Below are 13374 nucleotides of genomic sequence, written 5' to 3' on the forward strand. Positions count from 1 at the left end.
CTCCCCATTTTCACCTGGTTTATCTGTGCGTGAATGTGTGACCATGGTCAGCCAGCGGCCTTGCACGCCTCACTGGGTCTGCCTGCCACTACCCCACGCCCAGAGTCCGCCAGCCACCGCCTGGGCACCTGGGAACTGCCAACCACTGCTTTTCCCTGCCGCAACCCCTCTCTGGCCCCCGACTCTGCCCCTCTTGCTGGTCTAGATGAATGGTTGTCAGACTTCCATACAGTTCAATTTTCTGTCAGATCTGTTTTTTTTGTTTTGTTTCTAAAATTTTGTTGTCCTTAATTTTGGTCGTGCGAGGAGGCACAGTGTGTCTAACTACGCCTCTACCTTGGCTGCAAGTGCAGGAAAACCCTTCTGACTGAGCTTCCGGCTGGTCCTGAGAGCTGAACTCTCCGATGGGCACGCCCTGCGCATCTGCACATAAGGTGTCACGTGCATGGTGCGTGACCCCAGACATGACCACAGTCAGAGCCCTGGCTGAACGCCAACCTCTACCAGTGCCGTGCTACCCAGGCCCGCTGGGCCATCGCCTCCACGCGTCTTTCTGTGACGCTGCAGGTGGAGCTCCTGCCGGCCGGAAGGGACTGCACAGAAACCGGACAGGGGCGAGCAGAGCCAGGCTCCTGGGGGAGGAGGCACGTCTCTGGGGTCACAGGCTCCCTCCCACCCACCGCCCCACAAGCCCGAGAGGCAGGCACAGTTCATCCTCCTACAGAATCTGCAAGGTCCCCCCCATTTCCCTCCCACCCATCCAACCCTGGCACCCCAACTCCCACCCTTCTCTACAGTTCCCTCCCCTCCTGAGGGAAGACGCTGGAGCCCTGGGTTCTTCGGTCAGCACCAGGGCTCCAGCCGCCCCTGCTCTGGAAAAGCCTGAGGAGCGACAGGCAGAGCGGGGCGTGGGGAGAGAGCGCTCCGTGCAGGAAGCGGGGGAAGAGCACTGGGCACGGGAGTGGCTGAGTGCTCAGCCAATGCTCCCTGTTGTGGTCCTGGGCACACGGATCCCTCAGAGCCCTCGCAGACCCGGAGTGCAGGAAGGGAAGCATAAAAAAAGACAACGAGACCACGTGAGACCGTCCATCCTTCATTTATCCCTCTGCAACACCGCCGCTGACGCCCGCCAGCCATCGGGCGTGCCCCGGCCCACGGAGCGGAGCAGCACACCAGCTCTTCCCGGCTGCAGGTCCCTCCCCAGGCCACCGGACCTCAGCTGAGGCCACCCACCTTGCGCCCCAGGCCCCGACCATCACACACACCAGTCCAAGGGTTGCGTCCACAGCAGCGCCCTGCGCAGCGGGGCACTCGGGGATGAGAACCGGAGAACCACTCGCTCCTGCCAAAGCTCCGTGTAGAATGGCTGGCACTGCCCATGGCCCTGGGGGCACGCCTGCCCCTACCCAGCCAGAGCTGCCAGCTCCGACCCTTGTTATCACTGAGCCTGTGGAGGCTCTAGCACCGGGATGGCCCCTGGCCATGGTGAGTGTGACAGACTGGTGTTCGAGCTGACAGTTCGGACCCGGGCTGAGTCACACCAGGGAGCCTCTCCCAGAGCCCCCAGCAGGCCCTCACCCAGGGCCTGGGGGCTGGGGTCCCACCCAGGAAGTGTCAAGCTGGCCCTCCACCCACACCAGGGACATATCTGGCTCCAGGGTGAGGGATGTCTGATCTCACCGCCCCCTCGGCCTACAGGACCTTTTGTGGTCCCCCTTTGGGTGCTGCTGAAATTGTTATCAGGCCCTCGGAGCCTTTGATAGGGTCGCACTCCCTGGGGCTGTAAAAGCCACCATTCTGGCCATTCCCCACAGGCACCCCTGTGAACACCCCTCACGAGTCCCCTTGGGTCCAGGTGCACTAAAGCTCCTCCTCCTTGACGCTGGGAGTGGGCGCCAGGGTCCCTCGGTGCACGCGCTGGTGCTTGAGCAGGTGCTGCTTCTGGCTGAAGCCGCGGCCGCAGGCAGCGCACAGGTACGGCCGCTCCCCGGTGTGATTGCGCCGGTGCCGCGTCAGGTTGGGCTTCTGGCTGAAGCGGCGGCCGCACTCGGGGCACGGGTAGGGCCGCTCGCCCGTGTGGATGCGCTGGTGGATGGTGAGCGCCGACCACCATGAAAAGCTCTTGCCACACTCGCTGCAGATGAACGGGCGCTGCTCCCCGGACCCCGGCAGGTCCGCCCGCACACCACCCCACCGCACGTCCCCGGATCCCCGGGCCGCTGGAGAGCTGCACGGTGGCGTCGACCGGCCCGCGGTGACCTGGGCCCGCGGCTCCTTGCCCGGCACAGTGGGCCCAGGGGACAGCAGCTGGGCAGTGGTGGTGCCACCGTGCGCACGCTGGTGGGCCCGCAGCGCTGCGCGGCTGGGACAGCTCTGGCCGCAGGTGGGGCAGCGAGCCGCCTGGGCGCCCGGCAGGTGCGTGCGCTGGTGCTTGAGCAGGTGTTGCTTCTGGCGGAAGCTGCGGCCGCAGTGCGGGCAGGGGTGCGGCCGCTCGCCGGTGTGGTTGCGAAGGTGCCGCGTCAGGTTGGGCTTCTGGCTGAAGCGGCGGCCGCACTCGGGGCAGGGGTAGGGCCGCTCGCCCGTGTGGATGCGCCGGTGGATGTTTAGCGACGACCACCACGTGAAGCTCTTACCACATTCGCTGCAGATGAACTGGCGCTGCTCACCGGGACCAGCAGCGGGGGCGGCGGCGGGGACGTCGGTCTGGGACCCCGCCTGGCGCCACCAGCCCTGGCAGAGCCCCAGCCACGCCCACTCCGGGCGTCCCCGCGGCGTCCCGGGGCGCAGGCGACAGCCCCGGCGGGCCGCAGCGTCCCGGAGCAGCTCGGACAGCCTGGCGCGGGCGCCCTGGCGGTCCCGGGCATGAGCGCGCTGGTGGATGCGGAGGCCCACCTGGTGGCGGAAGCAGCGCTGGCACTCGGGGCACGAGTAGGTGGTGGGCCGAGAGTGGGTCTTCTGGTGCTTGAGCAGGTGCTGCTTCTGGCTGAAGCGCCTAGCGCACTCGGGGCAGCAGAAGGGCCGCTCGCCCAAGTGTTGCTGCTGGTGGCGCGCCAGGTTGGGCTTCTGGCTGAAGCCCTTGCCGCACTTGCCGCACAGGTACGGCTTCTCCCCGGTGTGGGTGCGCTGGTGGATCTTCAGGGACGACCACCAGCTGAACCGCTTCCCGCAGTCCAGACACACGAAGTGACCCTCGCCGGCAGGAAGAGCGGGGCTCAGGGGGCCAGGGGCTGCCCCTGGAACGCGGGCAGCCATCCCCACGTCCTGCTCAGCGGGAGGGGTCCACCTGGGACCCCCAGTCTCCTCCTGCCCCGCGAAGGATCGGGTCTTCCCCGCGGCCTGGCATGGCCGGAGGCCCAGGGGCTGCTGGAAAATGTTCTCCTTATCCTTCTTGGAAGGCACGGCCGACGGCGCCAGGGTCTGCAGCAGCCACTCCGGCTTCTCTTGCTTGATCTTCGCCGCCAGCCCTCCTGCTGCCAGACAAAGGGAGAGGGACGGGGAGTCAGTCACTGCTCACAGCGCTGGGGGGACCGGCCCGCTGGAGGGCAGGGTGCAGCGGAAAAGAAGACGCAGGAGGACACGGAAGAGATTGGCAAGGGGAGAAGGGCAACATTTTACTTGGGGAGCCATTGCTCACCGAGTCCAGAGTGTCTAGGGGGGTAAAAAAAAAAGTTCTGCCAACAGGCAGTGGTGATGATCGTACAGCAACGGTGTGAACGAACCTAATGCTGCTGAACTGTACACTTAAAAGTGGTTAAAATGGCCCTGGCTGGCGTAGCTCAGTGGATTGAGCACGGGCTGCAAACCAAAGCATCGCAGGTTCGATTCCCAGTCAGGGCACATGCCTGGGTTGCAGGCCACAGCCCCCAGCAACCACACATTCCTGTTTCTCTGTCTCTCTCTTTCTCCCTCCCTTCCCTCTCTAAAAATAAATTAATTAATTAAAAAAAAATTCTTTAAAAAAAAAGTGGTTAAAATGATACATTTCATGCCATGTATGTTTCACCAACAATTTGTAAAAAACGTAACATTAACAAAAGAGGGGAAAGGTGCTCAACAGAGGTAAGCTCTCAGAGACCTCAGCACTGTGGCCATCTAGAAAGAGCCACTCCCCGGGCCCGGCCGGCGGGCAGCAGGAGCCTGCGGGGGGGGAGGGCTAGGGCTGGCAAGGAGCCTCCCTCGGTGCCTCCAGGGTCCGGGCCGGTGTGTCCCACCCTCCCCTAAGACCGGTGGGCACCACAGAAGTGCAGCAGGAGGGGAGAGGGGCCCTGGCAGACTCGTCCCTCGCCTATGAATTAGGGTCTCGCTCGTGAGTTTGCCTGGGACAAAGGCTCCTTCTGCTACAATGGCTGGAACTGGCTGTCCTGGGTTCTACTGTAATTATGGTAACACCAGCATCCCTCTCTCTCTCACACACACACACACACCAGTGCTCTCAGCAGTCACAGTGACAGCCTGCGGGGCGCGGATGAGGGGCAGACCGACTGGAAGCCCACACAGCACGCCGTCCCTCTGAGCCGGCTGCCTCGCTGCTTCTTCACCATCGCCCCCACGTTTGTCTCCGTCTCAGGTCCACGGCAGCGATGACCATGGGAGGAGGAGGGGCTCCAGGGTACGTGGGCGACAACTCCCCGGGAGGAGAGGGGGCGTAAAGGGACCTGGTAAAGGCGCTGTGCCGAGTGCTGGGAGGCAGGGACCCCAGGGAAGGGACCTGCGCCCTCTCCCAGGCCAGTGCCGCTCTGCAGCTGGCTCCCCCGCCCCCGGGGGCCAGAGGGCTGCTCCCCCTCAGAAGCAGTGACCGCCCGGGACACCTCCCACTCGCAGCAGCGCCCACCTGGGAGAACCAGACCTGAGACAGCTAAGCGTCCTCGCAACGGGCTCTAGGTGGGCCCACGGGTCCTGGCCGTGACCCCTGAGTGGCCCCCGGGCCCCTGGACTGCTCTGACCCCTCGTCCGGCCCAGAGTGCTGGGTCAGTGTTTGGCTGGCATGACCACCATGAACAACTTACCAAACACCTCGCTTTCCACCTCAGAGTATGTGCGTGCGTGCGTGAGCGTGTGTAAATGTGTGCACGTGTGCGTGCGTGTGAACATGTGTGTTCCCTTACTGCCCTCTGCCGTTTCCCAGCTCCCACCGCCTGTCTTTGTCTCATTTTTCAATGTGACCTTCGGGGTCCTGCCATTCAACGCTCACCACGACCGGTGAGGGCAGCGACTCACGCTCGGCTTCGGAGGGACACGGAAGGCGGGCCTGGGGGCGGGGGGCTGATGGGGCTCGTGCCCTCCAGCTGTTCTCACCTGCGCTGGCGCCGGCCAGGCTGCTCTCCATCCCGGAGGCCCCTCGGCATCAGCGCGGCGCCCGGGCTCCGTCTGCGGTGAGATGGGGACAAAGGAAACAGGGTTGGTGGTGGGGCGAGGACGGAAGGGCCTCCAGGGCCTCCAGGGCCTCCCAGGGCGCGTTCGTCCTTTCTCAGGAGCTTCCACACCTGAGACCTCCACTGAAAGGTGCGGGAATTTTTACGCCGCACACACACCTGCTCGGCAGGTCCCCAGGGCCTGATCCCCACTCTCTGAAGAGAAGCCTGAGGTCAGACAGGGCCACGGACCTGCCCCACGTCCAGCAGGAGGCTCAGTGGGGAGGCGGGGCCGGGTCCCAGGTCCCAGGCCTCTGGCTCCCAGAGCCCGGCCCAGGCTCCGAGCGCCTGCGGGCCAGGATGTGGGGGACGCTGCACTGGGGAAACTCCAAGGAGTTGGTGGCCTCAGCGGCCTGCGGACACCCAGAAGGCAGGACTGCCCCTGCAAAGCCACACCCCCCAGTCCCTGTCTGTGTCCAGGCGCCAACCCCCCCCCCCTCGCAGGGAGCTCTCCACGCAAGCCCAGTGAGCTGCGCGGCCGCCCACCGGGGCTCACCTTGCTCGCCGGCGCCCACGCTGCCGCACATCCCCTGACGGGCTCACTGCCTGCCAGGAGCAGGACCGGGCACAGGCGTGCAGCTGGGGCGCCTCGGGCTCTGCGCTGGCCGCCCCTCTGCCCGGGGTGTCCCGCCCCCGATCTCTGCAGGGGACCTAGTCGAGGGGCCCCTGCACCTAATCAAGTCGGTCCCCCTTGACCCACTCTCTTCCAAAAGGTGTTGGGACCTAAAAATCGCCTTGAGTGGCAGAAAGGCTTCAATTCTTGGCGAGCAATTCACGAGGAACTACCAGGGCAGCCCCTCCCACGTCACACCTGGTGTCCCCGAGTCACACCTGGGCTCGCAAGGGCTTGTGGTCTAAGACAGAAGTGGACACGGAAGGAAGGGGCCCCAGGGGAAGAAATAAGGGTGTGAGGGCAGGGGTCGGTGGACAGGAATGGGGGGCAGACAGGCCACATCCTGGGGGCCCCCTCCCCCTGTGTGCTCAGGTGGGACGTCTGGGAGACAGGCCAGCCAGTGTCCTGCACACAAACCTGGAGATGGCCAAGCCCGGGGAAGCCCCTCCTCGCAGCCGGAAACAACTGAAGACCCAAACAGGGGCTTCCCCCGGCCCCAGGGCTTCCCCACTAACAACAAGCACCTGGGGAGGAGGCGCTGCTGATGGAGCTCCACCTGGGAGACCGACCTCAGCTCCCACCAGCGGACACTGCCTCTAACACAGACAATCGCAGGCACACGGAGAGAAACGCTGGAGACACTGCCTCCCGCACGGACACACCCACGGGCGAGCCCATCCAACAGCCACCGCAGCAAAGTGAGCCGGCGCCAGAGACGCACCAGCACGGACACCCTACGGGAGAGCACCGCACCGCCGTGTGCCTGCAGGACGAGAAGCCGGCCCGCCCACAGAGCCTCGGGGACAGCGTGCCCACGAGAGCCAGGGAGGCGCAAGGCGCCCCACAGCACCCTGGCGGACACAGAAACGTACACCCTGACAAACGCTGACAAAGCGCCCGCACGTGGCCTTGACCATCCCAAACAGCCCACCACTCCAAGGAATGAACTCAGGGAGACAGGAGGTGGGAATGGCCGCAAAGCGCCCACAGTGAGGTGGGAAGCTGCCCGCAGCGGTCACAGGTAGTGTGATGGGGACAGTCACCTGCCGGCTCGCCTGAGCTGGGCCACAGCAGCACGAGGCCAGTGTGTGTGGGGGGGGGAGCCAGTGGGGGGCAGGGGACAGAAAGCCCTGTAAGCCCAGGGCAGTGTGAGACCCTCCCCAGGCCAGGCCCACAGGGGTCCAGCCCCGGGGGCAGCAGCAGGCCCTCCCCTGAACCCTGCCGTGAACCTGAGCCCCCCCCGCCACCAGGGCTGGCTCCTCAGCCCAGTCTCCCCCTGGAGGCTGAGCTCGAGTCCCAGCGTTCCAGCCCACCTGTCCTAGGCACGTCGCTCCACCCCCAGGCCTCGGCCCGGATGCTGAGGCCGACTGACAACGCCTGCTCCGCCGGTGGGTCGTGAGCACGCAGCGAGGGCAGCCTGTGCAAACACTGCCCTTTCTGAACCCCATAAACTGGCTGTCTCTTCCCGCCCATCTTCATGGCCTGAGAACAGGCCACACCCACATCTCCTGGGTCTCCAAACGTCCCCACTGCCACTCACTCTCCCTAAACCACAATTCTTCAAGAAGTGTCAGGATCTTCAGAGGCCCCAGCACCCACAGAGTAACCCTGAACCCTGACACAGCTTTGACCGTGAGCAAGCCTGTGAGGCTGTGACGCAGCTGCTCCAGCCCCCTGCTGGTGTGGTGAGGAGGAGGGGCTCCTCTGGGCCCGTGGGGGTACCCAACCAAGTGGGGGCTGGAGACGCTGTGGCAAGGAGAATGGGGCGAGGGACCGCAGTCCCAGGACTAGAAGCCTTAGAAGCTTCTGATGGCCTGAGGCTCAAAGGCTCAGCTCAGGTGAGTCACCACAGACTTTGGTGGGGGGAGGGGACCAGTGCAGCCTGGTGTCCCAGGCCCATTCCACAGCCGTCGCCCCCCCACCCCACCCACCATAGGCCAGTCCTACACAGGCCCACCAGCATGGGACCTGTCCCCTGGCTGGCCTCTGGACAATCAGCTCCCTCTTCAGCTATCAGTCTTCTGTCCCTGGCCCCACAGACCTCACACCTTCCTGTCACCGAGTTTATGACCAAGAAGGTTGTGCAAGTTGTTGGGAACCGCCCTGCCTGGTTTCAGAAGCTGTGACCCCCGCCAAGGCTAAGGCTGAGGGAGCAACCTTGGACCGTAAGCCACTAAGGAGACAAAAGCTTATCTCCCTGGCTGGAGTGCTGCTTCTGCTCCTTTTACTTCATGCATAACTGGCCCCCAATGCTTGGTCGGTTAGCCAATGACGGGTAAGATCCCCCAAGGTGGGGAACGACTTAAGACAGGCACGATCATGTGGGAGGCCCCCAAGGAAGGACTTTGGGGGCTACAGAAAAAGGGAGTGATGGACCCTCGCCCCTCAGCTTTGACAAAGCCTGAGTCTTCATTCTGCCTTCGAGAAATCTCCTAATCCCCTGGCTGCCTTACTTCCCCTGCCTGATGTAAGCCTGAAACAATGACAGAGGGCAGTGCAGCCCTGTGCTGGAAAGGGCGGGTTCCCCGGGTGATCAGGCCTAAGAAAGAATGTGTAAAATCCTCTGAACGCTGCTTTGTTTAGAATGCTCTCAATGAAATGATAAGAGTCCAAGCAAGAAGTAAGTTTGTTCCTCAAAGTTTCACAGCTCTTTAGCTATCCGACCCTGACTCAAAATAGGCCCTCAGAGTTCTTTGTATGCTATCCATTGTTTGATCCTTACTGCCTGGCAATGAAAAATGAGCTTTACCTGTGTTCCTGTGCAAATGAACCCAATAAAAGCCCATTGAGGAACAGGCTCCTGGCCCTTCTTCTTTAAGAGATCAGCTACCTTTCCTTCCCAAGCAGATCATGTCTTGGAAGATTTATTCTCATCCGTGCTGGCCGGGTGGGGAATAAATCTGCAGGAGGAGCCCCCCACAGCAAGTCAGCTGCCAAGTGGCTTGAAAAGGTTCTGGGAAGCCCAGGGCAATGCTGCCTGGGCCACGCTCACGGACAAACGAGCAGGCCCAGCGGTCCTGCCAGGACAGGTGAGCGTCCCCTCCACACCTAACGGCCGGCCTCCATCCCACAGCCAGCATGGGTCCACAACTCCCACAGGGCTCCCCCGGCCCGGGGCACCACCCAACCTTCCTCTCTGCTTCTCGAGGTCAAGGTCAACTCCCTCCTGTCCACCTTCCACCCTCTCAAAAAGGGCCCAGGATGGGGTGGTGGCGCTGAGAGCTCGGGATGAGGTTTGCTTCCGGCTAGCCATGTGACCCAGGGCCAGCTGCTTTCCTTCCCTGGGCCTCAGTTTCCCCATCTGCAAATGCAGAGAATACCTGCTCCTGTGTACAGAACCATTATATCAAATGGGAGGAACAGTCTGAAAAGACTGAAAAACAGTTGCAAGGTGCGAGATGAATTTTTTTCAGCTGTTGTCACCTCCCTCCCCACTCCCCGCCTTGTAGGAACTGTACCGCAGGGTCTCCCCAGTAGGAAGGGCTCCCTTCAGTGACCTCGGTTTGCATCCACCCGCCTGCCCAGGGAACCAGGGCCACGGGCAGCCAGGTCACCGTGCCTGACCGCCTCCTGGAGGTCCCTGATCGGACTGCAGGAGGCCCATCACCGTGGCACCTCCTTCCGGGACTTCTGCCTCCACCTGCTTTACCTGCAAACCTTTGCTGGCACCAACCCACCCCCACCTCCCTGCCCCCACGTCGGCCCCACACCCCACTCTTTATCCACCCATCTCCCTTTAGAGAGGACAGAAGCACCCACATTCCTGCACCCGAGTCCAGGCCTCAGGAGCCTGCTAGGGCCTAGGACTCCCATTACCTGATCCGAAGGCCAGGGACAAAACCAGCTGCTCCCGACACTGAGCTGGCTGATCTACAAATACTTTCCGAGTCTTTGCTGCATTTAAAGGAGCTTGGGGAAAGTAGGAAGTGTTCCCTCCTTATCAGATGAGGAAAGCGCCAGGAGGTGACATTCTCTGCCTCAGAGTCAGACTTCAGGTCTCCTCTTTCTGCAGCCCTGAGCCTGCTCTTCCCCCCAGGCCCCTCCACCCCAGGAAACCTTGGATTCCTCGGCTTAACCCTTTCCAGCACAGGTGCGTGGGCCAGATACCTCCACCGTGCCCAGCACTTGGCCCTGGACCTCCCTTGCCTCCCCAGAGGGGACGATGAGTCTTCATCAGCCCCTTCACCTTCTCTACCCTAGAGTGCAAACCCCACAACGCAGAGGTCACTAGGTCACACCAGAGCTATTGTTAATACCTCCACACCTCCTGCCACCCCTGCCTCAGTTCAGGCCTCCCCACTTCTCTCCTGTACACTCTGCCCCTTATGAAGCTTATCTTGCCCCTGCAACCCATCCACCACTCAAAACTCACAGCGATTTTCCTAAAACTACAACGTGGACATGTTTCTACTTCACTCAGAATACTTCAGTGGGTCAACACTTTCAAGGTCGGCTCAAACTTTCTTCTCAAGACCATTTAAACTCTGGCCTCTGCTCCCCTCTCCTCACTGTACCCCAGTCTGCCCCACTGTCCCACGCTGCTGCCTTCTGACCTTGCCATGCGGCGACACGCCTGTGACCAGCTCTGCAACAGTCTTGTCCAACCCAGATCAGGGATCACTGCAACAGCAAGCTCTTTGGATGGGTCAGGCTCAGTGAGGGGCCCCTCTCTGGTTAACCTGTGCACCCACCAACCGGCACCACCCACACGGTATAGTGATAATTTGTCTGTCTCCACAATTACATTGTCAACATCTTAACACAGGAAGTGTTTCTCTTGCCCCAACACCCAGCCCAAGGCTCCGCGTGCTGTAAACCATGGCTGACCATTTTAATAAAGGAACATTTAAATAAAAGGAATGTAAGTCTAAAACAGATTACAGAATCGCAGAACCTTAGAGTTGAAAGGAGACTGATACCCTCTAATGTCTTCATTTGCAGATGAATGCAGGGACCCTGAAGGAACAGCCTGGACGTGTCCTGTCCCTCTGTCCCCCAACCCCAGCCTCTGGGGCTTTGACCACACCCAGCACGGGCTCTGGCTGACCAAGACCCAACTCCAGGCTGACTGCAGGCTCCGTCCGCCCAAGGGCTGCAGCAGGCTTCATCCCTGTGTTCTCCGCCTTTACGGGAAGAAGCCCCCAGCTCCTACCCCACCCCAATGGCGATCTTGGCTCCTGTGCCCATTTTCCTGGAATGGAGGTTTCAAGGAGACCCCTACACACACGCTTCCAATCTCTGTGGTACGCCCCTCTCATTGTTTTCACCCCCATCCTTATCCGCACTCATTTGCTGATTTATCAGGTGCCCATGTGTCACTCTGCTGCGAGCACTGGGATTCCTGCCCTCCAGAAGCTAGAGAGATCTTCCTGGGAGACTGTCGGGACAGTGCCCCGGCTCACCACCCGGTTCCTCCCGCTCTCGCCCGCACCCTCCTGCTCTCAGCCCCGGCCTGCAGCCCCTCCCACGCACGGCCCGGGCCCTCATCCCCCTGGGCTGTGTGGGGGTGGAGAAAGTTCGGGCCGGAGCATGGGGGACTCAGGGGACCCCGAGGCCGCCTCCAGCCCGGGGCTGGGTGGAGGTGGCGCGGGAGGAGCGGGCCGGGCACCCGGCCCCACAGCACGGTCTGTCCCTCCGCACGCCCCTCCCCGCCCGGATTCAGAGGGACTTGGACGGAGGGGACAGGATAAATACCTTTGACTTTGAGGTTAAGGTTAACGGGATCTGCCACCCGGGGAGACTTGGGCACTGGGCTCCCGGGCCCCGCCAGACTCGGGGCAGGAGGGACAGGAGCAGGCTTGTGATTGGCTGGAGGGCCTGGCCATCCCCAGGGCCGCCCCACCGCCTGATTGGCTGCGCCGCTCAGATGACCAGCCGGGCCCTACCGAAGAAGCCCTCGGGGCGGCCCCTTTGTTCTCCAGAGCCAATAGCCGGGGGAGGCGGGCTGACCTCGCCTCCCGCGGGGCCTCGCGAGGCTCAGCGTGCAGTGAGTGCGTTGGCCGCTGGGCTCCGGACCGGGGTCCTGGGCTTCGAGGGTAGGAGGGGAGGGAACGAGCCCAGGCACACCTCCGCCAGGCTCTCCGGCCCAGCAAACCCGCGCTCTGCAACCCTTCCAGCCGTCCCACGCATGCTGGTGCCAGGATCCGAGGGCAGAAGCAGGAATCCCGCTCCGATGCTCACTCGAGTGTGCATGTGATGTGATGGTGGTGTTCGGCACTAGGGCACACCAGGTGTTCGAGATGTGCGTGTCACGTGTGACAGGAGAGACATCGCCCTGTGTCCCCCGCGCGGCCCTGCACGCCGTGGGCGCGTGGCAAGTGATCCCAGGAGCTCCCTGAGATTTAGACATCATTCAAACCAACCCATGCCTTCTCATGGGGGAAACAGCGACCTGGATGGAGGTTGCGTTCCTATATCGCGTGTCCCTGCTGATTTAGAGGCACGGTCCAGATGGCCAAGGATGGTGTTCTCTTCCCAGAAACCTTCAGGAAGAATTTTCTCTTCTAACTGACCTTGATTGGAGGGAAGAGTTCCTTTGTGTCAACAAAATTCCTCACACTACCACCGCAAAGGGAGCCTGCTACGTCAGCTCCCACTGGCAGCATGCTCTCTGCAGCTGCCTAGAAACCACCCTTGGGACAGGAGAAGCTGAGCTCTCCGAGAGGCTGTGTACAAACCTTACTGTTCAGCCGGTGGAGCCCATCCTAATTAATGTCTGCAGCTGCCTAGGAAGCATTTGCCACGGGCCCAGCTGCTGTTTAGCCTCTTCACACAATAGAAATCGGTGACCGAGATTCCAGCAGTTTGACCACACACATGGTGTGCACTTCTGACAAAAGTTCCTTGCGGTCTCTGGGCTTTGACTTGTTCGTCTGCAAGAGTTGCATACACAGCTTACTGGGTTTCAGCGGGACGCTAATTGGTTCTCTTGTCTAGGAAGCTTTTGTAAAAAAAAGCACCCTACACAGAAGCCAGGCACCCCCTACGCCATCAGCTCTTTAAAGTCTCACTCATCTTGTTATTTTTCTAGAGCACCTAGCAAAAAAGTTGGTGGGTTCCTGTTCCAGCCCCAGATCTGCCACTGGCTTCAAGTGGGAAAGTCGCTGTCACTCTCTGGTCCTGTTCCTTCCTCTACAGAGTGAAAGGCTTCCTCCGGATTGCCATTTCACGGCCAAGGTTATCTCAAGGGCAGGAAGAATGAAGCCTTGCTGGGATCCTATTTCCATAAAGTAAAAAAGGAGGCTATGTATATATACCTGCAAATGCACAGAAAACATTTCTGAAACGACAACACCCTCTGATTCCCTACACTTTGGAGTAAAGAGAAACATACGCAGGGGGGAGAGGGAG

The 13374-nt window shown here is 61.5% G+C and overlaps 1 protein-coding gene across 2 annotated transcripts; it reads right to left on the reverse strand.

Moving 5' to 3' along the window:
- Positions 1-1086: 1086 nt before the first annotated feature.
- On the reverse strand, positions 1087-11812 carry ZNF775 (zinc finger protein 775). 2 transcript variants are annotated; one of them, XM_045834090.1, is made up of 3 exons: positions 11719-11812; positions 5296-5367; positions 1087-3467 (listed from the first exon to the last, which is right to left on the reverse strand). In XM_045834090.1, exons 2-3 carry the CDS (start codon positions 5324-5326, stop codon positions 1861-1863), a joined length of 1638 nt encoding a protein of 545 aa, XP_045690046.1. In that variant the 5' UTR covers positions 5327-5367; positions 11719-11812; the 3' UTR covers positions 1087-1860. The 2 variants fall into 2 exon arrangements, with proteins under 2 accessions (XP_045690046.1, XP_045690038.1); XM_045834082.1 differs by having other exon boundaries at positions 1087-3470.
- Positions 11813-13374: the final 1562 nt, after the last annotated feature.

The sequence above is a fragment of the Phyllostomus hastatus genome, unplaced genomic scaffold, assembly GCF_019186645.2.
Source record: "Phyllostomus hastatus isolate PE091 unplaced genomic scaffold, TTU_PhHast_1.1 phas_contig_1021, whole genome shotgun sequence".
Lineage (NCBI taxonomy): Eukaryota > Metazoa > Chordata > Mammalia > Chiroptera > Phyllostomidae > Phyllostomus > Phyllostomus hastatus.